Source organism: Vanellus vanellus (assembly GCF_965231255.1).
Source record: "Vanellus vanellus genome assembly, chromosome: 11".
NCBI classification, from domain to species: Eukaryota; Metazoa; Chordata; class Aves; order Charadriiformes; family Charadriidae; genus Vanellus; species Vanellus vanellus.
In genome coordinates this window covers 8,874,908-8,902,023 of record NC_138916.1, presented here as the reverse complement: position 1 = coordinate 8,902,023, position 27,116 = coordinate 8,874,908, and the positions used below count along the sequence as shown (strand labels likewise).

The window sequence follows — 27,116 nt, the reverse complement described above, 5'->3', positions numbered from 1 at the left end:
TCGCCCCGCCCCTCCTCCTTGCCCCCGCCCCTTTTCCTTAGCCCCGCCCCCTTCGCCACGCCCCTTCTTTGCCCCACCCCTCCTTCGCCCCGCCCCTCCTCCATAGCCCCGCCCCCTCTTTGGCCCGCCCCTCCTCTTTAGCCCCGCCCCTTCCATCGCCCCGCCCCCCTCACCCCACCCACTGCTTCTTTGCCCTCCTGCTTCACCACGCCCCCTCTGGCCCCGCCCCTCCTGTTTAGCCCCGCCCCTTCTTCACCACGCCCCTCCTGCTTTGCCCCCTCCTTCTTCTATGCCCTTTGCCCCCTGCTTCTTCCCCCTCCTGCTTCACCCCCACCCCCTCATTCGCCCCCCTTCTTCTCCCCCCCCACCTGCCCTCCTTCCCCCTTTCAGCCCCGCCCCCCTTTTCCACCACCCCTTCTCTCTCTCCCTTCTCTTTCTCTCTCCTCTGCTTTTCCCCCTTCCCTCCCACCCCCTTCCCCCTCCCCCCTCCTTTCCCCCCTCACCTCTTCTCTCCCCTCCATCTTGGAACTTATGTGACTTTTTAATATAACATACACAGGTTTTTTAACTGCTCTTCACAAGAAAGAAGTGAAAATGGTTTGCCTTGGAGTGGAGCAAAGGAAGGGGATTTTTTTTCTTTTGGAATGTGTGAGTGCAGTAAAATCAAACCTATGTCATTGTGAAGGGCTCGGTTTGTATACATAACAAACTGCACAGAGACAGACCTGTTCAGAAAACAGGTTTAGCTATGGATTAGTTTATGGAGGTTCAGAAGGCAAATCATGAATGCTGTTAACTGTAGGGCAACCAACAGCTGCTCTGGTGTGGGAGGCAATTGGACTTAAGCAATAACACCTTTGCATTTGCCATTTAAAACAAGTAGTGCATATCTATAAGTACCTGGCATAAAAATTCTCTTAGAACTACTTCATGAATAAGAACAGTGGAATACTACATTATACATTCATACATATTTCTATCATATTCAGTTTTTATATACAGTGTATGATCTGTTTCTATAAATGTACAGCTCTGCATAAAAGACACGTCTTATAACAGGTAGAGCATTAAACATAAATCCAACATGGGCCAGCCATATTATAATATAAATCTCAAAGAAGGCAACATTGTTTAGCATACAGTACAATGTGGTTCTCTGTTTTACCTTTGTATAGTGCCTGTTGGGAGTCCCTAAACGCATCAGCAAACACCAACCAGTTCCATTACAACTCTGTACAGTGTTATTTAAATATACTATCGTAGTAGTATATTTAGATGGTAATACCCCAAGTAAGCCTAAATCTTTTTGGCATGTAGCAGCATACTTACTCTGTTCCCCAGAATGATCTGCATTAGAGGAAATGTGCACTTAACATTATCTTCAGTAGATAATTAAAAAGGTTACTCATATTCAGCTGAAGGCACTTACTAAATACACCCCTTTCAAAGTCCCCCGTCCCAGACTGCAAAGCACCCTTCTGTTTTGGGAAGATGGTAGGTGTGAGCATTCTTCACTTCCTAGGTGTTAAAAAACAGGTTTTAAATATAATAAATAATGGGTCAGTGTGTCCATTACTGTATGCTTCTAAGACAAAAAAATCCAAGTCTGTGCTGTGGGTAATTTTCTTCCGCTCATACACAACTTTACTGAAGATACTGCTGAGAGTGGCAGCTCTCAGAAGAATGGTATCCTGAACGCAAGGGAAAACATCATCAACCACTGGTAACTTCATGCCAATTTATGTCTGATAGTCTTTTATATCTTGGTGACATAATTGTTGGGAAACAGCCCTTGTTTCCCTCGTAGTCTTCCTGTCCACCAGCCAGAAGGATCTATGACAAAAAAAGCAGTCAGTTGTGAGTTCTGTAAACCTTTCTGTGTACTTTTTGAGGCAGCCTTGCCAAGCTGTTCCACCCTGTGAGCGCTTTCTTGTGAAGGACTGAGGAGAAATGATTTGGCAAACCTGAACTGGCTACCTTTTTGGCTAAGTCACTACAGCCTTATGAGGCTGCTTTGGAGACACAAAGAGTTGGAACTGCTTTATTACTTTTTGGGTTTTGTGCCATAGCTGTGGTTTAGGGTAATTTTCAGCCAGAGCCTGTGATAGAATTACTCTGTAACTAAATTTACAGATCTGCAGTGCCAAGTGACACATGTCATTGATCTGCCTCTGACATGCTTTTAAGTGAACAGGTTTGCTTGGTGTGGGTGCGGAGACTTCTCTGCTCCTTGAGCTATCACAGAATTTGCAAACATAATGAGGGAAGACAAGGGGGGGTGGGGGTTGGGGGGGTGGTGGCTGAACATGGCATGTCATAACTACTTACAACACTGTACCTTCAAGATTAGTACTTGAGTAACAAAACCTTTGATTTCTACATACCTTCTTTAATTATATCAATCACATCATTAGCATTAAAGCTGAGTTCATCTGTGTCCTGAGCATCATATGCGTACAGTGCCCTGCACTGTGGGACCTGAGGCTTAGGTTTGGGCTGCGGTTTAGGCCTTCCTCCGGCTGGTGGGGGTCGGTTTGTAGTCTGCCTGCGAACACTAATGGGAGAAAAAAATGTTAACATGCCTCAAAGCTTCTGACTTTAGCCTAAGTTTTATCAACCCCTCTGTCCTAATGAACTGGTTCTAAAGAATATCACAGAACAAGGGAAAAATGATTAAGTGTCGCAACAATTAAAAATGGCAACATAAGACTTCCCTGTGAAAGAGACAGAGTTGCCATTTCTTTCCTGCTGAAATGGATGAACAGGTACTTGCACACAGCAGTTCAAATGCACAAGAGAAGACACTTAGTGCTCAGACTGGAATGTAAACAAATGTGCACATGCAGTTCATGCATCTTGGCATCTACACAGCCTAGTCTGTCTTCTCCCCGTACCCCAACTTCAGCAGGGATTTAGTTTCCAGCATTAAAAACAAAGTTCTAGCTCACAGGCTTGCTACTTTACCATTCTTGTGACTAAGCTGTAAGGGAGACTGCATCTCTTTTAAGTTGCCTCAGATTCCAGGGCCGTCTATGGACTTGTTCTGTTCTAGTCAACTCTGAAGCAGCAGGGGAGATGCTGCACAAACTCTTTGTCACAGCTGTGACCACTCCAAAGAGTAGGAATGGGAAAGAGGGAAGAAATGCATTTTGCCAGCTCATCAGCTAATAAAGGCTGGAAGAGAGAAGAGGTATTAGATATCAGTTTAAAATAAATAATAAATGTGCTGAATGACTAAAAATGTTGCAGTGATGTGGAGGAGACTGAACTGTGGCCATGTCGTGTAATGCCATGAAAATACCATACAACTCCTGCAGAAAAGGTTTATAGTTACTTACACAAAGTCCTAGACTTAATTTTTGTCAATACGTCTCTGTCTACTTCTAAGTTTGTGTACGGAACTGCACCAGAAAATGAGCTTTGACGTCAGGGTTAACAGCCTTTCAGTTCCAAATTTATCTACTGGGAGAGAGAGGATTGTCTCCTGTTGTTCAGCATGTATTGACTTTGCTTGGGACAGTATGCATGGTGAAACCAAGACCTAGGTATAGAAATAAAAGAATTCAGAGCAAGCCTTAGAAATCTAAGTAGCTCAGCTTTTCTGCAACCGCAGCAGAACAAGAACATCTCAGACAAGACGTTTTGCTGGTCAGAGCGTGGTGTTTTTGACAAACTCAGGCTTGTATTGGATTGTTAGGGATAGCTAGAAATTAAAGCTGTCAGAGTACCAGCAGTGCATCCTTCTCAGCAGCTTTGCTGAAAAATAAACCTAATGCTAACCCTTCAGAGTTATATCTGTAATGGCTGTGGTTTTGAAATACTAAATTCACACATCTCCTAGCTCGTTCCTGGTGTATGGGGAATACTAGAGCTTTCCCTTTTGAAAAAGAACAGTCATAGAGAAAAACTTAGCTGAAACCCGCTGCTGAGTATAGTAACATAGCTTTTTAGTACACTATTAAAGGAGCTCAAGACAGCCTTGCACACATCACTTTTGTATGAGCACTGCCTTTGGTCTGTTACTGCTGAAGAACTCCTCTGGGATGTTTGGTTTTCGTAGCGGTGAATGGATTGGAGAAGCTTGAGGACAGCGATGCTGGGAACAGTACTCAGCAGGGAAGAACCCAACACACTGCTGGGGCCACAGGTGACCCCACTGTCAGTGTGGGACTGGGGTCCGCAGCATGTCTGGAGCCGTGGCAGCTGGCATATGTGGTTTGGGGTTTTACCTCCTGAGGAGACCATTCCCTGTCTGTCTCTGCAGCAGCTGATCACAGAAGTTCTGCACGCAAAGGGATACTGCTGCTAGTGGTGCAATGCTTTCCTCTGGTTATAAAATGGCCCCAGAAACATCTACTGAAATATACCTCAGTAATGGTTAGTACTGGCAGGGACGGTAACTGTTCTATTACCATTATGGCGATTACAGATTGGTCTCTTGGCTGTGTGCTCAGAGTATGGCATTATTAGCATTAACAAAGGATTGAATACAGTGTGTCAAAATGCTTCAATTCCTAGACTAGCCCAGCACTTTCAGAAATCGCAGGTGTAAATGAAATTATTACCTACTTGTTTCAATGCCCACCTGAAATTATCCTCATTGGGCTGCACTCTACTCTCAGGGTGGGCACTTCCCACCATTTCTGACCAAAATATTATTTTACACTTTAGGAAATGCAATTCAGTGAACTTGTGGGGTGTACTAGACAGGCAGCAACTCACACATTGGAACATTAAGGTCTAAGAAGTGACTTTGCCAGGCCCTTTTTAGATGTTCCCTTACCTTGCACAGTGGCATCCTTATTGCTACTGCATGCTGCCTACAGCTGTGACTTGCTTTGAAAGACAAAAACCAAACCAAACAACACTCACTCCCCAACATCCTCTCCCCTCCCTACCTCTTTCTTCAGATGCATAAGCTCTGTTACTAAGCACTCTTCTGTCTTACTTGTGACTTCCTATAGAGAAGCTGGACTTCCACAAAACCCAGCAATGGATGCCTGTTCCCTGCCTGCTCTGCTGGCAATTACTGCTGTGGCTGGTTGGGGGCAGTTTCTACCCCTCTCAAGGACCTTTTGAAGCAGGTCCAGAGGAGGCCAGGAAGATGCTCCAAGGGCTGGAGAGCACCTCTGCTGTGAGAACAGGCTGAGAGAGTTGGAGTTGTTGCACCTGGAGAAGAGAAGGCTCCGGGGAGACCTCATAGCCCCTTCCAGTACCTAAAGGGGCTTCAGGACAGATGGGGAGGGACTCTTGATCAGGGAGTGCAGTGATAGCACGAGGGGGAACAATTTTAAACTGAAAGAAGGGAGATTTCGATTAGGTATTAGGAAGAAATTCTTTCTTTGAGGGTGGTGAGACACTGGCCCAGGTTGCCCAGAGAAGCTGTGGCTGCCCCATCCCTGGAGGTGTTCAGGGCCAGGCTGGATGGGGCTTGGAGCAACCTGGTCTGGTGGGAGGTGTCCCTGCTCATGGCAGGGGGGGTGGAACGAGATGATCTATTAGGTCCCTTCCAACCCAAACCATTCTGTGATTCTATGATACACAGTTAAACAGGCAGATAATGAAGCTGCTGTTCTAATTCAGTGTGGTTTATTTGGTTTTTTTTTGTTTTGTTTTTTTTTTTTTTTTTTTCTTCCTTTGGACTACATCAATCATAATTGCCAATTAAAATGGTCACTAAGTAATGTAAGCCTTAATATGTGCTAATCTTCCTTGTAAACTTGTCAGACTGAAAGAGATGGGGTTGTTGGTGTGTATCCATAGCATTAGGAACTGTGGTATGATGCAACTGATCTTTTTAATCCAACGTGATAGTTCCTATCTTGTTATGTACTTGGTGGCTGTGCGTTTTTACAGTAATGCAGGTGTCAGTTACAGGTGTCTGACAGAAATCACAACAGCTTTATCTTACGGCTTATGGGGTTTTGTTGTTGTTAGAAGAACCATCGCCTCAAGACAAAGTAGAGGTCTAATACTAGCAAAACAGCTTTAACAGAGTAAGCTGTCACACAATGAGAAACCCTCACCACTTAAAGGCACGGAAATGATAGTTTACAAAGATGGAAATGTGCCTGAACGTGTTAGCATGTACTGACAGTTTTGAAATTGTTAAAATACATAGCAGTGGCCACTTGTTTCTGATTTCTTTCTTATTTAAGACTGATCTTAAACAGAAAAATGCTCTAAATATGCTTTCGATATCTTATGGCTAACACTTGGTGCACAGCGGGGAGAAACAACCACCATCAGTACAACTGCAAATACACCCTGTACACGATGCCTGATTTTGCTGGAGGGCTGACTGTCTCTACTGTCTGTGTTTGGGAACTGGAAAGCCCCTGCTTAGGAACCCTCACACACATCTTTGGATACTGAAAATCTATCAACTCTGCGTACACTTGCGTATTATTTATTTGTTTTTTATGAGGTGTCTAATGCTCACTAGAAGCAATGTTGTAAGTAATATGCTAAATCAGTACTGTAGCCCGTTGGATGACACACAAAAAAGAATGCTTAGGCCAACAGGAGAACGTAGAGCGGAACGTCTGCTAAGGAGCTTGTGCACTGACTGACAGCAGAGAAGGGTCTGTCAGTACAAAAAGCTGCTCATGGTATTGGTTAATTTTTTGTTGCCTCTAAGAACCCCCATTCATGTGGATCACTGGAGAAGGGGACTGAGCTGTTCTATCTAATCCCTCAGAATATTCCAGGGCTGAGGGCAAATATATTAAGGGGCTGCAGAAGGTCAGGTGGAATCTTGGTGAAAGTTTTACTTAATCTTGATTTCTCCCAGATTATCCCAAGTGCAAGCTCTTCTATAGCAAAATTATTTGCTGTCGGGCCTGGGAGCTTGGGTCACAACTGACAGCTCAAAGTATCACAACTGCTCAAGTGTTAGTGAGCAACAACAAAAATCCTCGAATGTGGTGTGTCAGTGCTGCGTTACTACAGTGGACAATGTATGATAAGGGTGAAAGAATGCAGTATTAGAATGGGATCATGGGAGACTTCAAAATACTTGGCATTTCCTTAGGCAAAATTCATACTACAGCAGTGTCTCCGGTTTTACTTCAAACTCTTACATCACCTTCAGGGGCCATATGGTGCTCTAGCTGTTGTGGTAAGCGAAGGCTCAGACTGTGCAACGAGTCAATCAGGGCGATGGTGCAACATAAAGCTAACTGCTGTCTGCTGGAGACTGGGCTACAGAGGCTATCTCACTGCAGGGGGAGGCAACAACCTGTTGGAAGGGAGGGAAAGACAGAGGACATTTGGAGGAAGAGAAGCTGAGGAGGACACTGAACTGTAATTTATTAAGAACCTGCAAATATAGAGTTCTCAGCAGGAAAAGTCCAAATTTCCTCTTGTTTTTTCTCTCAATATTATTTGGACAGAGATGTAAGAATGATGGCTTGTTCAACATATGCTGGGCTTTCCTACTTTACAAGGAGCTATTTATCCTGTATGTCCACTTCAAGAGCTGTGGGCTACAGAATTGTGTCCTATCTGCTAATGTAACTTTCCTTGTTGGCACTCAAATTCCACTATAGCAAAGCTCCACTAATGATCTACAAGAGAGTGGAATATAAGGGCTGAGTTAAAGGAGAAACTGTTACAGTCATTGAAAAACTTAAAATTTTGTAAGACTTTTAACATTATGGAGCACTTGGGCTCCATGTGTGTTTGACAGAAGACTTCTGTCTTCATGAGTTCCACAAATCAGAGGTTTTGCCTGCTTCTGGATTTTCAGTCAAGAGCCAGAGCTGCTGGTTTCAGAGTTAAGAACAACTTGTTCTGCTTTCCTCTACTAAGCCCCTGATTTCTTGGTTCAGTCTTTCTGCTGCTTTTGGTGATTGTCTTGATGCTTTTGACTTGGCTATTGGGAAATACCTAGTTAAAATGCTAAGACCTACCCACCCCGAAATCTTGTAGGATTGTCATAGTACCATATTGTGGAAGGCTGCAGCTTAGAAGTCCAAACAGATGCTGAAATAATCTTGAATGTCACGCTGCCAAGCCTTCCTCCTAAAATGAAGTACAAGTCTGATATCTGAGTCAGGAGTCAAAGCTGAAACAAAAGGACTATTAGCCAGTGTTTCTGGGCATGTCAGCTGCCATAAAATACCACATCTACTGTTCATGATCTGTAAACCAAAAGAGAAAGACAGCCTAGTTGAACTCTGCCAAGTGTCTTAATATTCTTAAGTAGAAGGTACCACGCAAATTTATGATACTAGACTAGAACTGGTTCACCTTCATTCCTAAAGGCCTATGATGGAATATGTGTTTTGAAGTCCTGTGGAAGATGATGATATCTTTGAGTACAGCGCAACAGCACAATCTGGTCATCTATGTACACAATATAAGTTTATCAGTGATGAATTGAGTGTCTGAAGCTATTTACAAAAATTGACACTTCTTTTTCAGATTTACTGTAAAATCTTACCCGGCTGCTCCTTGGTCAGGTACTTTCAGGAAATCCAAGCTTTCTGGTTGCTGTGAAATCTTGCCTGATCCTCCTGACAATTGCCGTGGTAAAGTTGGTCGTGTCATATTTGTATACAGGTTTTTCTGATTGGCCCGTTGATTTCCTGGGCCATGGGGAAGTGGTACAAACTCCAGGGGATTCATTACTCCATTTTGCTGCTGACCTAGGAGTAAATAAAGTGTGATCACATCCAGTCTAAACTACACCTCAGTAAAGCTAACCTTCTCCTTGTGTTGATGGCTCAGCTGTCGGTTAGATTCAGCTGTCAGCGAGACTCAGCTATCAAGGAACTTAAAACCAAAATAATGTTGAAATCTTGAAGTCTGATTTATACACAGTTTCAGGTCTGCTGGCAATCTGTTTTGGGTTCATGTCTTCCTGGACTTGTGCTCAATTTTGAGCCATGTGCCTTGAATGTTTCAGGCAAGCTAAAGGATTAGCGCTCAGCTGAATTTAATGTTATTCATGTTAGCTAGCATGTCACCGCTGCACCTCTATTTAAAATACCATATAAAGTTTTATCCAGATAAAGGTTGATGTAAAGCTCGCTAGAATTGCAGGGTGTCTCTTTTTCTTTTAAAGTTCAAACTCCATCCAACTCCCTGAATGCTGGGTAGACTGTTTTTTAAGTTCCTATAAATATTTGTCTTTTCTAACAAGCAAGGGTTTTTTTTTTTTTTTGCGGATTTTTGTTTTGTTTTAAAAAAAAAAAAAAAAAGCCTTGCTGCTACTTTGATAGCTCAAAAGGAGTTTGAATTTTCTGGGTGATGACAAGGGTAAATGCCTTTAAATAACTATGTCTCTAACTTGAATCTAAACCAAACACACCCATCTCTGAGCTACTTGCAGGATCAGGCTCTAAGGAGCTCAATTCTGCATGCTTTACATTCTTAACCCACCCCCCCCACCCCCACCCCACCCCCCCAAATAAAATGGGAGCTAGGCTTATATTAAAAATCAGATTGGTTAATGCTATAGGTGATCCTCTCCTTTTTCCCTTGCGATTATGCCTGTTGAAAATTAGCAGAATGACTAGAGAAGAGAATTCATAATTGGGACACCTGGAAAAAACTTAACTGCACTCAACAGCTAGTCTTTCCTTCTGGTAGTCTCTTGCTACTGTGGCAGAGCTTAAGTTGTCATAAACTCATACATAAAATTCACTTTGGGACCGAAGCTAGTATGGCATATACGTTATGGTTATATAAACAAAGGTTTGTTTTATTCTGAACAGATGCCTAACAGTCTGTTCAGCTCCTGGACCATTAATTTCAAAATAGATGTGAAAATACCAGAATACATTTCACATGACCAAGGACAATCGCCCACAGTGTTACTTCCCCACATTGGGAGAGCAGGATAGAGAGAATTGTGACTTTCAAGGAAGAATGTGCCCAAATCATCCTTGAAAGTCAGGACAATCTAACTGGAACTCTTTTGTAACAGCTGTCTTCAATCTTATTTTTCCAGCTACAATTGGATACTTTACAAAAGAGGTTGAATTAAAAAAAAAAAAAAAAAAAATCAATGAAAAAAAACCCAAAACATGTTACCGTAATTGATTTGAGGTCTGTATGAAAGTCTTCTACTCACCTTTTAAAGATGGTACCCTAATGCATACGGGTCAACCCATCGTTTAACTTCATTAGTTACACTCATCGTGCTCCTGGATGCAACAGTGTGGTTTCACTGGTCTGTGAACATCTAGTTCAACTCCACAGTTGAACATGTGGGAAACGGTGGGCCAATAGATTATTGTTCTCTCTTTGGACTTCACAGCCTAAATTAATTTTTCCTCTGTAGGGCAGTGGTGAAACACCCTAATGACATCAGAGCCACACAGACCATTAGCTCAGTGTCTTGCTGCACACAAAGTCAGGCTCTTCTAATTAGGACTCCCTGTTGACATGTCTGGTCGGGAGCTGTCATAAGCACTGGGGGATATATGGTTACAAAAGGCCACACCGCAGGTATGGGCATCCACTGCTGCCTGGACTTGGCATGCACACCTACATCCAAACTACCTTACCTACATGAGGCAAATTTGGGCTTGCTTTGCAGGCACAAGGCTTCTTCAACTGGTATGTTTGGTTTTTTCATATAGCTATGAAATTGCCAAAAGTTTTTGAATATATTAAAACAGACTTTCCTTGCTTTAACTCATCCTCTATGAATATTTACTATCTGTGTTTGCGGACAGGTTAACTCCTTTAACTACAGTAATCTCCCACTTTACTACAAGCAGTTCTTGCAGATCACGTAGTCTTAGTTTAATTCATACAGCTTTAAGGTTTTAGTAAGAGCGGGAATTGTCTAGTTAGTTTGGTGACCGAGACTGACTGCACACCCGACTTACACCATTAGCATTGTGCTTCTCAATAAACAGCACCTGACTGAAAGAGAACCTTTTGTTAAAAAAAAGTACTCTGGGAGTAAAAAAAAAATGCTTGGGAAATGTTGGGTCAATGGACTATTGTTCTCCCCTCCAAGTTCACAGGCTAAATTAATCATATCTCTCAAGGGCAGAAGTGGAACACCCTAATGACATCAGTCCCATGCAGAAAAAGCCATGCTGCTTACTGGCACAACTGATATGTCTCAGCATTCAGCATCCACAAAAGTGGTTCCCTAACAGAGCAGGACAATGAGACATAAATTGCATTCTATTGTTTATTGGCACTGAAAGCTGTTTCATTGCAAAGCATTGTCTATGGCTTGGTAAGTATACAGCTTTTACCCTCCAATGAATGTGGAGAAGGCTATGGGGTTAGTTTTGGACTCAGTGTCTTACACTAAGTGGCTGAACATGCCCGCGTCCACAACAACCAGGGTATCTCTGGTGGAATTTGACTGTTCTGATTGTCTGCAGACTCCCAACAACACACTTCAGAAAATGCCTACAATGTATATTTTCCAGACGGGATCTTTTAAAGAGGATTTTAAACCTTTACTATGATTTTTTTAATGGGTAAAAATCACCAGATGACAAAAGTAAGAAGCAAATGCCTGAATCTGGAATTTTGGTTTTGCCTGAGGCTAAGAGGACTTACCAGGAGGAGGCGGTGCAGCTCTCATAGGGTAAGTCTGACTTTGAGACCGGTTGGAATATCCTCTACTTTGGGTAACATTCCGTCTAGTGGGACCTAAAAGAAAGCAGCAACATTTTGTTACCCCTTCACAATTACATTAATTAGGGAAGTCCTTCTGGCTGCTAGACCCCTACTCTGTGATCAGAAAGAGCTGATTTTCAGGAATAATGAATCTGACTCCTGCAGTGCTGGCCAGGTTGTGCTGAAGCTTTAGGTGCAACAAGGATGAATTAGGCATATTCTCCCTTTTGTGATCCAGTTCAGCCACAGGATATAAAGTTGTCTCAAGACTACAGTAAACGAGGCCCAAAAGACCGTTAGCTCTATGAACTTAATTATAAACCATGCATAGCTGGCACAGCAGTACTTTTGACTGTCCTGTTTCTGATCAGCAATTAGTATGAGAAAAAGGTAGGAGATGAAACCAGAGAGGCTGGTGTATTTGCAGCTCAACCTTTGGTGATGCACAGAGGTTCCCTTTCCTCATATCACAACCTGTTCTGTCCTGATCAGACCTTCCTTCATCAGAAAGGCAATAAGAACTGCAGGAGCTCAGAGCAGAGTGAGACTCTTCCCCAAAATGCTTGGCTAATTGTGTCATTTGTACTATGTCACATGATTAAATGCCCTCATTTCTTTTGCTGCAGGGCAAAGAATTTCAGACATTTCAGAAACAGTTGGTATACAGCAAAAGTAACAAAATTCCAGCACGACTGTAGAGCAGCAGGGCATTCTGCTGTATCATTACAATCTATAACTTGGATTTTCTTTTTAAGTGTTACAGAGAAATAATAAAGAACATGGTGAGGCTAGAAGCAAGCAAGGAGAGTAAGAGTCAACTGTTCTCTAAATTTCTAAAGGAAATTCATACTTACGGGAGTTCTTTGGTAGCCCTGGTCCGATGCTGATCTGCAGCACCTTATTACTTGGCTTTAGAATGGCTATATCTCCCTGGCCTTGCAAAAATTGCACTTGTCGAGAACCACCACTGCTCCAGGGCCCCCAGCTCTCCTTTTTCAGCTTCACTTCAAGTCTAATATAAGCACATGAACAAAAAAAACCCAGAAAGCATTTCTATGTCAAATCAGAACAATACTACTTGGGAGCAGATAACTTAGAAATAGAGAACTAAAAAGCTTAGACTGAGAATCTGTATTCCCTGAGTGACTTAGCTGACATAATCCACCTAATGAGATCTCTTTTTCATGCTTTTTAAAATGTTCTTAATTGATGTTTTAACTTTCCTGGTAGAGCTACTCAGAGGAAGCTTAAGATGCCCTGGAGAGGATGGAGAGTGCAGCGAGCTTTGAGGAAACACATGCAAAGGTGTAAGAGATGTATCTGCCATCAAACATCGCTGCCCCTGCAGCAGACTCTGCTGGAACAAGCTAGAGCGCTCTGTTCTTAAACATTCTTCTGTATATACCATTAGATGTATATATAAATTAGATGTATATATGTAGGATATACATTGGCACGTATATGCCAATATATGCTTTAGGAATGGGCCTTGTGCATGTTCTGGGAGTCAACATTTTTGTACACATATACTTCAGTCTTTCCCATTTGATTTTTTTTCCACGTGCACAGACACACACCTATATATTCTTTCCCAGCATTTCCACGCTCTCCATCTGCTCTGTACTGTAATAAGGAAGTTACGGTTTGGTTTTGGGCAGGACGCCGGAATTACATTACATTACATCTTACATGAACAAAAAATGTACTGGTACTGGCTCTGGATTGAGAGCCTACAGGACAACACACTATATGTATGTTCCACACTTCAACTGTCCTCCTCCACCCTTTCCAAATGAAAATAATAATCTCCTGTTACCTTTTATAGTTCTTCCACTTTTTCGAAGGAAATAATAAACATACAAATCCAGGCCTGCTGAGGCTAACGGGTAGGAGTATTAACAAAAGCAAATGTTTGTTGGGATAGTTTCCAGCATGTCCTTACAGCTAAAACGCACATCACACATTCTGTATCTTTTCAGGATAGTTTCTAAAAAACATTCCCACTATCATTTACTTCCTGAGGCTCCTTTAGAATTATCCTCTCACCCTGCAGTCCCCTGTCCCCACAACAAACGTCAGAATTTGAGATTGTTACATTCTGTCTCTGGAATTGTCTTTCAAACTCTTCCTCATGATGTTTCCACTCCTAGGTCAAGGTTAAGGAACTGGAAGAGGATAATCCCTTCTCCTGATAGGAACCAGCAGCCAGCACAGGGATGGAGAGCTTGCACTATGGCTGCACACGAATCCTGCAGTGACTGGCCGGGCCCTGGCTGCGGGGACAGAGCCGCTCTGTAGCACAAAGCTGCAGACCCTTGAGCCTGATGCCGTGTTCAGTGGCATGAAGGTAACTCTTCTATGTACACAGACAGTGGAAAGTGGCAAACAGCCCGGGTACAAGCCTAACCTGTTACTCTGATGAGCTAATCAGAAAGTCCAGCCTCCTTGCAGATAGAGATCTTTACACCGTGCTGCCTCTTGTTATTGTAAAACAATAGTGTCACAACCAGCACTCACTCATTTACCTCGGCAGCAAGAACAAAGATTATTTATTCTTGAAAGACCATTGAAGAAAACCATAACTCACGTATTGCTAAATTTCAGAGGTAGTTTTCTTTGTGTTTTCTCTTCGTATCGTTTTGATAAGAGGCTCAAGAACTCAGTTTTAAAGACCGATTCGAGGAAACTATCATATTCCTGTTCATGTAGAATGAAGATGTCATCCTGCATTGTGCTGAAAAGAAATCAGAGCATATACCATTCAGATTAAAATTTCATCAGCAAATACAGCCAGCATTATAATGACATTTGCAGAGTACTCATGGTTATTTTTTAAAAACTGAAGAAAGTCCATGCAGTGTTAATTATAGAGTCTTGCTTTCTGAGACCAGGTTCAGTTTTTTTTTCAGGAGTTGATAGTGGAATATCTGAAACAATCCTTTTTGAGACACAGGAATGCTACTTAGTCCTTTTATGGTAATTACTGTTATCAAAAGAACATGTGCTATTAAAGTTACAATTAAAGCCCATCTCTTCAATAATGGCAAAACTTGTGATTAGCGGTGAACTGGAAACTTGAAGGTAACTAAAGAAAGACTGAAACCCAAAACAAGCAAATTTGGAATGAAAGCTTTCAACTTTCCATTGGCTTTAGGCTAGGACTGGTTTAGCACAGTATAAAACCCACAAACGTTGGGTTCTATTGCCACCTTTGGATCAGCTCCTCTTTATACCTGCTGAAGATGCTGCAAACCACTTCACAGAAAATGAATCCACATCAGTACTTTGCAAGGCTGATCTGCCCTTCCTGAGTCCCCACAGTAAAAACAGTTCTGCCGCGTCCTAACCAAGATTACTGTTGTTCCAGCATGCTTGTAATTTGTTTATGTGTGTATCGTTCTTCTTTAACACCATGTTGGCATTCTTCCTCGCTATAACTACATTGTTGCTTGTCTGCTCCGGCATTCTCTCTACTAAGAGGTCTAAGCTTTCCAAATAAAACTGTAAGATGTGAAAATTGAGGCCATGGGTCCCCCTTTACTTCTTGGGTTGAATAGCATATAAGCAACCAGAGGATGCTCGGGTTCAGTTTGCTGATCCTACAGTAAATGCATTGTATTTTGAAGCTGGTTATCATCCCACTGGATAAGCGTACAGAACCAGGTCACAGCGTGGGAGCGCAATGCTAGCTCAGACACAGGAAAATGGTGGGAGCATTAACAACAGAGGGAGGGGACTGCCCCTTGGGCACCCCCCCGGATTTGCACTGGATTAGGAGCGACAAGAGACCTCTAATTTCATGTGTGGTTTCATAACCAGTTTAAATCAAGTTAACATTATTGTGCTGTCAGAAAGGGCAGCCTTCCCTCTGCCCCTCACCCTTTTTATTCACTGCAGTTCTGTTCCTTCCCTCGTGCTGGAATCCACCCCCTGCCCTTCCCTGGTAGATTAATTTTCTGCTTCCCTTAGTTTTCAGTGTCTCATCCATATCCCCACACAGCCACCTGGGTGCTAGCCAACGTGTGGCTGGGAGAAGAGACAGCACAGGATTTCTGACAACTGTGCAGAGCTGAGAATTGCTTAACCTTATCACAAAACAATTACCACAACACCAGCTTGATATTTCACAAAATGGAGTACAACCAGTGAAGAAAGGAGCATTAGTTAGACAATAAGTATTCCTGGCAGGAATGCGTGGCTCCTTTTCATGGTTGTTTAGTCCACTGCAGGGAGTCCGAAGCCAAAGCTACCCTGCTCTTTTGTCAATGTTGTTGGTCAGTCTTCTGCGCTATGACTAATATCAGAAAATACTATTTTATAATAGCAATTTATTTCAATATATTAAATATCACCTACTAAGTGAAAAGGGCACTCTCAGTTTGCCTTTCTCTCTGGAGAAACAGACCTTTCAAATCCTGTTGGATTTAGAATTAACATTTATTACGAGTTTTCATCATTTTTTTCTAAAAAACAGCATATGTAACTCAGAAGTGTGAACATCTGCATTGCAGTGGTTAAGGCTGTGGAAAACCAGGGAGGTGAAGGTCAAGCCAAAGTTACATACCTATCACTAAGAAAGAGCTTCTTTCAATAGTTTGCATAGAAATACATCACACAAAGGTGCCGATATCTCACCTAAATCTATAAGTATTGCTTCAGCATTCCAGAGTAACTCCAAAAGTAAATTAATTAATTACAGCATATAAGGAACTTGAAGAAAAAGCCTCCTCCTCTTATCAGAGACAAAATTAGGTCTATTTGCCCTCATTACTGTTTTCTGATCCTAATTACCTAGCAATCAACAGCTCTCCACTTGGAGTATGCTCCTCCCTTTTCCTCCCCCAGCTGGTTTGCCTGATTGCTGACTCTATAAATCTGAACTGGGGGAGCAGGCCTGACTTTGACCCCTGCTTTTCATCTGGTTACTGAAGGCTATGACTCCTCTACAGGCTGTAAGTACCTTTTCATGCAGAATTAAAAATAGCTTCATAGTGCTGCTAGAGGTGCTCTTGACTGTCAGGTATGAAAATACAATTCTAAACCCCTTCAGACATTAGGTAAAGGATAAGTTGTATCACTGCCTGTTTTTCTAAAAATCTACCTACCACCCATGTGCTCCACAATCGTCTTTCAAATTCTGAAGTCTTTCCCATAGTTTGGAAAAGGGTGTATGAAACTACAAGCTTACCTAATTAGCTTTCAATATAGCCATAAGAAATCTATAAAATAGAGTAAGAACATGACCTCCTTTCTTATCATCAAACAAATCTAGAGCTTCAGCAAGGTTCTGAACAAGACATGTAAGAAAAGCCCAAGACCTGTGGTAAATATTATCCAGTCAGTGGTACTAATGTTGCTTATTTGGCAAAGAGTCTGACTTCACAATGCTGTTAGGATGTCCTGTGTCACTACTTATCAGATGAGTTATAAAGCTCCATTATTTATTATTACTAACAATGCAAGAACGTCTCCATGAGAGTATGAGTTGTCATTCTCAGTACCCTGAACAAATTCCAAGTTGGGCATTTGCACTTTATATTGCAACTCTTTTAGTGATTTAAATTGCTATGTAGTGTTAATAGCTGTTAATAGTGCTGATTATTCTGCCTTCATTGTGTGCAAGTGTATTGATACAAGCCTACATCAATATATTGTGCATGGGTCTCTTAAGATATACTGTTTAGATAGCAATGCAAGAATCCAGTTATCCTCTCTCCCCCTTCCATTTAAAATATATTTAATTTTGTATTGATTTATCTAAAAATTAATATTGGCATGTATAAAACTCTGAGGCTGCAATACAGAATAGAGCTAAATCTATGCTTGATAAGCTCATGAACGTAGCATGTAATACATGCACTAAATAAAGGTTTTGCTCTAGTTTTATTAATTGAAGAGTTAAATATTACAAGTGCTAACTCTTGTCACTGAGACAAGATTATCTCAGATTTGAGAGAAGCGGTAACTTTTACAGCCTCTGCAGCCAGAGCGTTGCATTACCACTAGGCCTCTTCAATACAGACTTAAAAGATCCCTTGATTAAGACCCATTATGAACTTGGGCCGTTCTAACATGGTAATGGGAAAAGCCCTCTTGCCCTTATGTATTTTTTAGGGTTTGCTTTTGGAGTAATACCTGGAACAGTTTGATAGCTTGTAATTCTGGATCTACTTTTAGCACAAACAAAACCCAATGTCTTTTACAACAAAATGAAATCAGTAAGATAAGTTCAAAACATTATTGGACATAATGTAACATACATATTTCCTCTGAACTAAGCACACTTGGTTTTGCTTCGGAAGGCTCTGAGGAACTGTTATTTACATGTGAGAGGACCATAACAGCCAACTTTCACCAACTTGGCAGGCAGCCATCCTTTTAGCTGACTCGGTGTGACTCTGCCTCTGGAATGTGCTGGCCCAGTTCAAGCGGCTGGTGCAATCTGTTCGAGGTTTGCACAGCACATTGTCCAAACTGGGAGCACTAAAAAGGCAGGTTCCACTCTCATCTTTAACCTAGATCTACTACAGTTATTTTTGTTGCAACCTTCATTATAAAGATGCATGATAAATAAACCACAGGTTTTGCAAATGGTACTGTGAGCAGACACAGCTTGCAGACCTTTCCCCAGTCTTGAAATGGCTGTGAAGAATTCTGCAAAAATGTGAAATCTGCTGTTTTAAAGCTATCAATACACAGTACTGAACTGTAGACTTGCATTCCGTTAAAGTAATAATTTATGTCAATATTTAAAGTATGCTTGTTGCCCTGGGTGGATATTCTTTTGTATTAAATTACACTCGGCTACCACTTCTGATAAACTGCAGTAATAAATGCAGAGGTATCCAGAGACTTTGTTCATTCATCTTCAAAGGAATGAAATGATACAGGCAAGAATCCAACTGGTCTCATGGGCAGTTTCCTCCTGGTTTTGCTCACCTAACTGGGATTCTCAGCTCTGTGTGGACACCTCAGATACCTCCTAGAATCTGGGATTGGCTTGACATTCAGTCACCAGAAGTGATGTGAGATCCAACTAGAAATAGAGGTTTTGGTAGCTGACCAGAGAAAGAATGCCCCTTTAGGAAGGAGCAGACATGTACGAGGTGTACTTCTGTAAGAATTATTTCTAGGGTACAAGCTTGAGCCAGAACTTACTAGAACCTGCATGGTGAATGAATATATATATACACACATGGCTTCCCAGAATACATTTTGGAGAACACATCAGATACATGGGACCCAGTATAAGTGACACATTTTAACAACTATTCAGAAAATGTTTCTGTGTTGGCTATAAACATAAACATCTATTGCTGTAACACACTTAGGGCTGGGAGTGAAAATAAGGCTTCAGCTTTCTTATTTACAAGCTTCAATTAATACAGCTTAAGTAATTCACCTTTGTCAATCAACTTATTTTATTTTCCCCCCCTGTTCTGCAAAAATTTCTCTGTCAGTGGAAAGATGCTTTGAAGATACTGACCTTAGAGAAACTGAAAGAATTCTCTCCACTTCCATCCTTCGCTTCAAGACTTCCTTCACTTGGCCCTTCTCTGGACCCTGCTTTATCTTTTCACGCCCAATCAGGTATATGCACTTTGGAGTGAGGACAAGATCTCGCTTCACACTCTGAAATGCAAAATTGTTTGAAAATACATAGCTATACAGAGATCAGCACACTGATGTTGTGATGCTGTTCCAAAGATATATAATGTACTATGATTTGGGGTGATACTGTTACTCTCTTGTTCAAGTGAAAATCACATGACCTGAGTCAGATTGCACAGCGCAGGAAAGTATCTTTGTTCCCCATTTACTAACCAATGTCGCTTTCTGCCCAGCAAGTCCCATAAACCCTTCATCCTGGGACAACTGGTTTGAAAATGGCAATGCTCCAGTCACAAGGGTGTAACTGCATCCCTACGTGTCTTTTAGGTCAAAGATACTTTTTTCAAGCTGGTATCCTAGATGGACACTAACATGGCAGAATTTCTGTTAAAGGATGGTAAAGACATCTGTAACTACCTAGCAGAAATAATCATTAGTGGATGTTGCTCCTAAACCTACCTTAAACCGTCTATCATACTTAGTTACAGTGTCCGCAAAATCAATCTTCTCCCGTTTGCCCACAAACTGCCGTAGCTCTGGATGGTCCTCCATGCCTATGTAATCTCCCACAAAATTTCTGTTAATGCTGTTTCGTCTTCTCTCTTTCTTGTTCAGCAATAGATCTGATGCTTAAATACAAAAAATAAACATTGATTAATAGTATCTACTAAATTTTCTAAACTCATGATCTGATAGAGCTAACTCTTTCAAGCAGAACTTTTTGGGAAGAAGTGATAACCAAATTGTTTATAATATGCAAAAAAATAATGAAGCACTGCTACTAATCCTTTATATAAGGATTCATGTGATTATTAAACCCATTCCTAATGAAATACACTGATGGCAAGCTCAGCACCTCTGATGAACTGGGAGCACTTCTGGAAGTAAGGAATTTCCCAGTCATTGCTGGAAATTAAGGATTAGCTCTTCCAAATGCAGAATGTTGTTCATTCACATAACCCAGGTCACACATGCAACTAAGCATTAGTCCTTGGACTGACTTAAGTCATCTACAGACCATCGAGGTCCTGTATAATTGTGGGAAGCTTTTCCTTTTTCACTTCCCCTGGAACATCCCTGGATCTCTGTCCTACTCACACTGCCTTTGTTTTGAGAGCAAAACACTGGGTGGTCCAAGAAATCCATGCATGCAGACCAACCAACCGCATCAGTGGTACCTTAGGGGTCCAATAATTTGCAGTCATGTGCAATGCAATGATTTGCTCTCTGTAGAGGGAGATGTTTCCTTCATCTCGTGGTGCTCTTTCTGTTCCTGGAACCATGTGTGAAATATCTGTCACCAGAAGTTATGACCTACCTTCTTCTCTCATCTGCACGTATTTTTTCCTGGCCACATACTTCCTCCATGCCTTCTGGATGGCCCTGGCATACCCATCATATTTCCTCTCTCTCATCTCTTCTAACAAAAATAGCTGTACAAAGAGACAGTAGAGCAGGTCAAACATTTTACATGAAAAGTTCAAGAAAAAGCTGTATTTTACTTTCAACAACTTTCCAGTACATTTCACCCTAGATCCAAGCTGGTGCCTCTACCACAACTATGGGATCAGAGATCAGAATATTAAGATAAACTTTTCTGGAAGAAATCTCTGATGCTTGAGTAGTTCTGGCTCTTACCAGTCTACCCATTAATCTTGATACCCAATGATGAAGGAAGAAAAATATGGATTTTCCCTGAAATATTCCACTGGTGCAAATAAGAATTGACATTTCACTTGTCAGAACATTGCCATGTCTATGGGGGATCTGTGCAATATGTAACGTAACGCACCGTATTCACATGCAACTTTCTTCCCTGTCTGAATTTCATACGCTCATGTCCACTGGCTCCATTCTTTCCTAGCAGTGAAGTCTGCCAGCCAGCTGCAGGATTTACAACTATGATCTTGTATTTCAGTATGACATAAGATTTTGGGGTCTAATGCTCTCAGTTCAAGAGTAAATGCTGATTTATCAAAACAGAAATGAAAGGTGCATCCCCTTTTTTGATAATTTCCCAGGTCCCATTAAAATATACGTAAATTTGGTCCATTAGAACAACTTCATAATTATTGTAGGATATGGCATATTTCACTATAGCCTTTTACATACTTTAAACTTTTAGTTTAAAGTTTACTTGTCTCATCAGAAGCACAAGCATTTGGCTAACAATTACAGTACTAAATCAGTCCATTGACATGATTGTTGCTTATTTCCCTCTACTGTGTGTTAAATATTCATAAGGACTTTTCTTCTAGCTTTCAAAAGAGATAACATTAGTAAAACCAGGTATATCAGGAAAGAAACCTGGGCTTTAGGATTCTTTTTTTAATTTGCTGCCCTAAACCATGCAAATCTAGAAAAATACTGTTGTTCACATTGATCTTATAAAGGAAACTAGATCTAGTGCAAACCATTTCCACAGAACCTCACTTGCTCTTGTGTTATTTATTCAGCTGTTTGATGGAAATGTGAATAATGAAGCCTCCTTTTTGCCACCCATAAAACCTTATTTCACAGTTGGCAACTCTTCACCTACAGCAAACTTGTTTAAAAAAAAAAAAATTAGAATTTCTCTTCACAACCACACAAGCACTAGATAGGGTTTTAGCATACAGGTGTGAGTGCTCCTGCTGCAAAAACTTCCTCAGCTTCAGCAGGAGCAGGGTCAAGCCCTCATGCAATTCAGGTTACAGTAACAATATTGATGTTGTCTCTTGTGAATACTCACCATTAATTTCTCTAACAATCATTCTAGTTGCAATATCTCAATGCAAAATAGTCTATCACCTTCAGTTGAAGGTCACAACTAAGGAAGTTCATTGAAAACACTGAGTTAAAATATGGTTCTTAATTTGTAAAATAAAAATACTGCATAAATTCTTTCCTAAAATATGTATTATAAAGCCTCTCCTCCCACTCCTGAGCAAATCAAGTATTTTTCACCTGATGAACCACAACAGGTGCTCTCTCTGGCAGAAAGAAAAATTTTCATTTACCATCTGAAAGATTATTTTTCTCAAAAGCAATATATAGCCAATACTTTAGTAACATAAGACGAGATGATTGTCTTTGATACTAAAAGATATAAATCAAACTTTAGAATATTCAGCTCACAGAAAACTTTTTCCATCAAAAAAAGCCCAGACTATTTTTAGTACTTGTTTAAAAATGGATTTCATGGCTTTTCAAAATAAAATGTATACAGTAATTGAAAGCTTTAATTTAAATTAAAATGAAAATGCAAGGCAAAAAAGTTTTACTATTTCTAGTCAACCTCATGTTGTCTTAACATGCAGAACTGCCCTTCAGTAAAACTCAGACATGCCATTAAATGGTATATGCATGCAACCAGGACTTAGTATTACAAATATGCATTAGCATGGAAAGATGCATCAATTAGAAAACAATTTCTTCCTCTCAGAAACAACCTAGTAGCGTGTGATATTGGGGTACCGAATGTTAACATGTTGGCCACTTCAGAGTGAAGTGAATCCTACATGAGCACTTGCCACTTGGCTATTAAACAGAAGAATTGTTTTGATTTCTTCCCTTAATTGTTTATCTTCAAAACTGAGATTGCCTTTGGTTTGTAACTAAGTGCAACGAACAGCATGGATGCAAAATAATTTCACAGTGAAAACAAGAAAATCAGGTTTGCTACAGTGCAAGATAATGAACACAGGACTGGAAGATATTGCTTAAATTACTAATTCTAGTTCCTTGTAATTACAATCAACTAAGTTGTCTGTATTAATTCAAATAGATACTTGACCAGATTGTGTACTTGCCACCACCCTATAATAAAACTTGAGGTCACCAATAAAGTAGTAAAAGTCACAACTCTAATGTCACAAGAAGAGACAGCAAAGACATCTATTAATGTCCAAGACTGTCGCACTGACTTTGTAAGACAAAGCTCCCCAATAATCTTAGGAAATAAATCACAGCCTGTGCTACAGAGGAAGGCAGACAAAGCTCACAGTTCCTTGTAACTGGCGAGCTAAGGTGATGCTTGCAATGACTAAGTAGGATTAACCATATACTAGAATTTCCTGCTCTGTCAACATGCACCTAAGTATTCTAATAACCTACATCTTGAACGCTAGATGCTTTATTATATAAATAGGAATGTAAAGTCCCATTATTCCTGAACAGAGATGATACTATCTTACCCTATTTATGGTAGAAACAACGTGATTTCTATTACAACTTGGAGAAATATTATCTTTTTTTCCTTTAACAGAGATTTATATGATTGGGCACAGCAGTGTCATTCCCTGAATTACTGTTGCCCTACAGAGCAAAAAGTATGTTTCTGGAAAAGAAAATGACAGCAATAGAAGTGTTCTGCTTTTATTTTGACACATAACTTCAAGTAAAGCACCAAGAAACCACCTAATGCTCAACTGCAAGGTATGCTACACAAACTAAGCCTGATTGCTTCTGGTAAATAAGGAATACAGGATGGTGAGTAGAGCGTAGTCTTTTCTGTGACAACTTTCCTGAAAAGTGATAAAAGAAAACTTTCTTCCAACAGATTTTGTGCAGTTTAGCAGCCACAGGGTAAAAACAGCCTTATGATGCCTCCCTAATGTTCTCTTTGAATGGGATTTCAAGCTGCAGTCGTTCTGGAACATCGATTTACTCAGTGATGCATAACATACCCTTAACTCTAACTGGGGGCTATTCTACTTTCATCAGTAGTTCTTGTACTGAGAAAAGGATCTATTTTCTTGGGCTAACGGTCATAGATATATTTTCATGCCTTCATATGACATATTCTCTGATGGAATGTCATGATGAACCACCTGACACCAAAGCATCTTCATATTCCATATCCTCTTCTAGATGTGTTTAATGCTTCTTGTGTTAGTGTCAAAATCCCACAGGGTCCTTACGTACTGTGCCTGTTATAAAAGTGCCCAGAATCCCTGTACAGCCTCAAGGCACCTGTGACAGACCTGCCCAGCTTGACTTGGTTATTACACCTCTCCCACCTTAGCAGATATCGCGCTCAACTTCTGAGCGGGCAGACCTTTTATTTCAGCAAAACAGTTTCTATATTTAAAGACTCGTGTTCTGCCACACTTACCGACTCTGGAGCTTTGATGAAGACTTTGGATTTCCCAAGCTGGTATTGGTCAGAATCCATGTTCACCGACTGAAGCAGGTGGAGAACTCCTTGTTTATCTTCTCCTTTCCAGGAAGGCCAGGTTGCTTTGGTCAGAATGGCGTACCTTAGCCACCAAGGAGAAGAGATTAAAACCGGACAAACAGCAGCAGCAGAATACCACTGACTCTTAGTCAGTATTACCCTGGGGGGAGGGCTGACAGTTTTGGCAGGACTTAAAGAAGCTTGAAGTGTGGGAAGATGCACAGTATTAAGGTGTTACTTGTTTAGCAAGACCAAACAACTACTAATAAAAGTGCAACAGTGTCCAGGAGTCTCCCATTTCCAGATGCTAAGTAACTGCTGTAGTTAAGTACAGAAAGTTCTGCTGTGATCCCCTTAAGTCCAGGGCAAGGTTATTTATTAGCCATGACTTATGGTCCAGATCTAAGTACCTACACCCTTGGTATTCTAGATTCATTCCCAAGCATGTGGCCAATTTCCCACTCAAGCCTCCTCTGTCTTATTCTTAAAAAGGCCTTTTGTGTTTCTAAGCAAGTGGCCAGCTCATGCTCTTAACCCACCTGTTCAACAGCTGGGCATTCAGAGTTTAGCAAGGAGCTGCTCTTGGCTTTATCCCAGAAAGCCTTTGGCTTGGCCTCTGGTACAAGAGGGAAAATACAGCAACATTGGTGCAACACGGAGGGAACGCTGGGAACTAGGGAAGGGCTACAATACCACGTCTTTGATAGGAAGTCTTCTGTCTGTCTCATGGTATTCTCTTTAAGCCTTGAAAATGAGATGGATGCCAGGTTGCAGCCCTTTTTAAACTGTCCACATTTTCAGGCTCAACTTGGGCTTTTGGAACTGCCAGGCTGGAGTTACAAAGCTGCCTTGTTCCACTGCCCACCAAGGAGCACTGGTGGGTTTTAGCTGCCTCTGCATGTCTACGGATAAGCGACTTCTCAAGCAGCAGCTATTTAGACTCCTTTGACAATGAGACTGGAGAACAGCTAAATATGTTGTGACAAATCTCTCCCCCAAATCTTTTATGTTCTTTAGTCTTGACAATTTTTTTAATGCCTTAAGCATACTTGAGTTACATAAAGTAAATCATGCTTATTAGTAAAACTATTCAACTAATGAAAAAGTGATAAAGTATGGAGTTCAGTTTGTTGCAATTCCAAGTTCTTGTTTCTTGAGAAGATTTAGGCAGATCCTAATAAAACGTTCTCAAAAATCACACAAGGAATTGATAGAAAATTCATTAAGGGAACATTACTCATTCTTGTCATATCTAAAATGTTATCCAGCCAGGAAGCAGAAACAGTGTCATGTAACTTAATGCCACACAAAGAAAAACAGCAAACAATTAAAAAGGAATGTATCGGAAAAAAACAAACATCTCTGAATAGCAAGTACATGGAGAGAGAAAGCTACCTTAGGAATAATTCAGTAGGACTCAGAAGGGTCTACTGATGTTATGTTCAAATTTATTATTAGTTAACAAATGCTCAGGTACTATGCATGATGGTGTAACAAAATAGCTCTTACACCATCTTATATATACAAGTATATTATACATATTCTGTGTTTACAGACAATGTGTACACTTATATTTATGTAATCTATCAGCATTATGGGATAAATAGATGAACCTAGTAAGGAGTTGTAAGTTAAAGTAACTCCCAGCTTATTTAATCAACAGCCTCTTTTGCAGGTTCATTATGTACTGCCAACAGTATAGTTGTATAGATGGGTCTAAGCAAGTCTGAATTTAAAGGAGCTGATGTTAATAAAGGCATTTGAAACTGCTACCTTCCACAATACAGAATTTGACACTACATTTCAGCATGTTATAAATTCTTTGCTACATCTGAGCTGCAAAGGAGGGTATAGGGAAAAACATGACTTAAGACTTTTTAATATAACTAAAACTCTTGGGTACAAGATAATACATTTGAAATTCATAAACTCAAATTAACTTCATACATTTTACTGGTGTGACAAGTCTACAGGGCAGAAGAAATAAGATTATTCTGTAACATGCACCAGTTAAGCATTTCACAGTTTTATAATGTGACAACTCTATCATTGTTCACCACTATTTAGAAATAGCACTTCCCTCTAATGCACTTGTGCATGCTTCCTCTTAAACCACTCATGTCAATATCCTTGTACCTAGGTTTTTCAAGCTTGTGTAATTTGATCTTACAGAGGGTTTTGCCACAAATACCGTGTTCTTAAAATGCTTCTGAAACAATTTCAAATCATGACTGCCCCCCAAAAATTATCAATTATAAATTCACAGTAAGCAGTTAGGTCCTATGTCTAAATATGGGAGTGTGGAGTTCAGCTTTCAGATTGGTTATGGTTTGAAACACATAGGCCTTTTCAGTGACTAGCTTTTTGCATGCAAATGTAAATTTTGTACATAGAGGTCTATTCAGCCCAGAAATCTCCACTTATATGGAGCTGCCAAGGAACTCCCAATGAAAACAAGCATACAAGCATGCATTTCCTGTCCATCCCGTGCCTCAGCCCACTGCTACTCACACTGACTCAGGATGCCAGAACAGAGCTTGTTCTGGGCACTAGGGAACTGCGAAAGGAAAGGTTGCAGGAAGAGTTTTACTCATAACAAAATGTTAAATTTAACAAGACTAATTTGAAAGAAACGGATGGATTCCATAAAGAATGGTTTCAGGTGCCTGTGGATCTCTATGTCTAAAGTGAAGTATAGAAATCTATTTGCCTTTCAGAAGTACCATGCAGCTTTCCTTTGTGCAGACCT

General features: G+C 40.8%; 1 protein-coding gene across 1 annotated transcript in view; it reads right to left on the bottom strand.

Moving 5' to 3' along the window:
• Window positions 1–544: 544 nt before the first annotated feature.
• Window positions 545–27,116, bottom strand: part of MYO1E (myosin IE) — a gene marked incomplete at its 5' end in the record, with an annotated part of 100,498 nt that continues 73,926 nt past the window's right edge. The window contains 10 exon segments of the mRNA XM_082488950.1: window positions 545–1,833; window positions 2,385–2,554; window positions 8,447–8,651; window positions 11,539–11,631; window positions 12,453–12,610; window positions 14,186–14,332; window positions 19,085–19,230; window positions 19,669–19,838; window positions 20,528–20,642; window positions 24,305–24,449. Of these exon segments, the coding sequence (XP_082345076.1) occupies window positions 1,757–1,833; window positions 2,385–2,554; window positions 8,447–8,651; window positions 11,539–11,631; window positions 12,453–12,610; window positions 14,186–14,332; window positions 19,085–19,230; window positions 19,669–19,838; window positions 20,528–20,642; window positions 24,305–24,449 (1,426 nt within the window). The 3' untranslated portion in view covers window positions 545–1,756.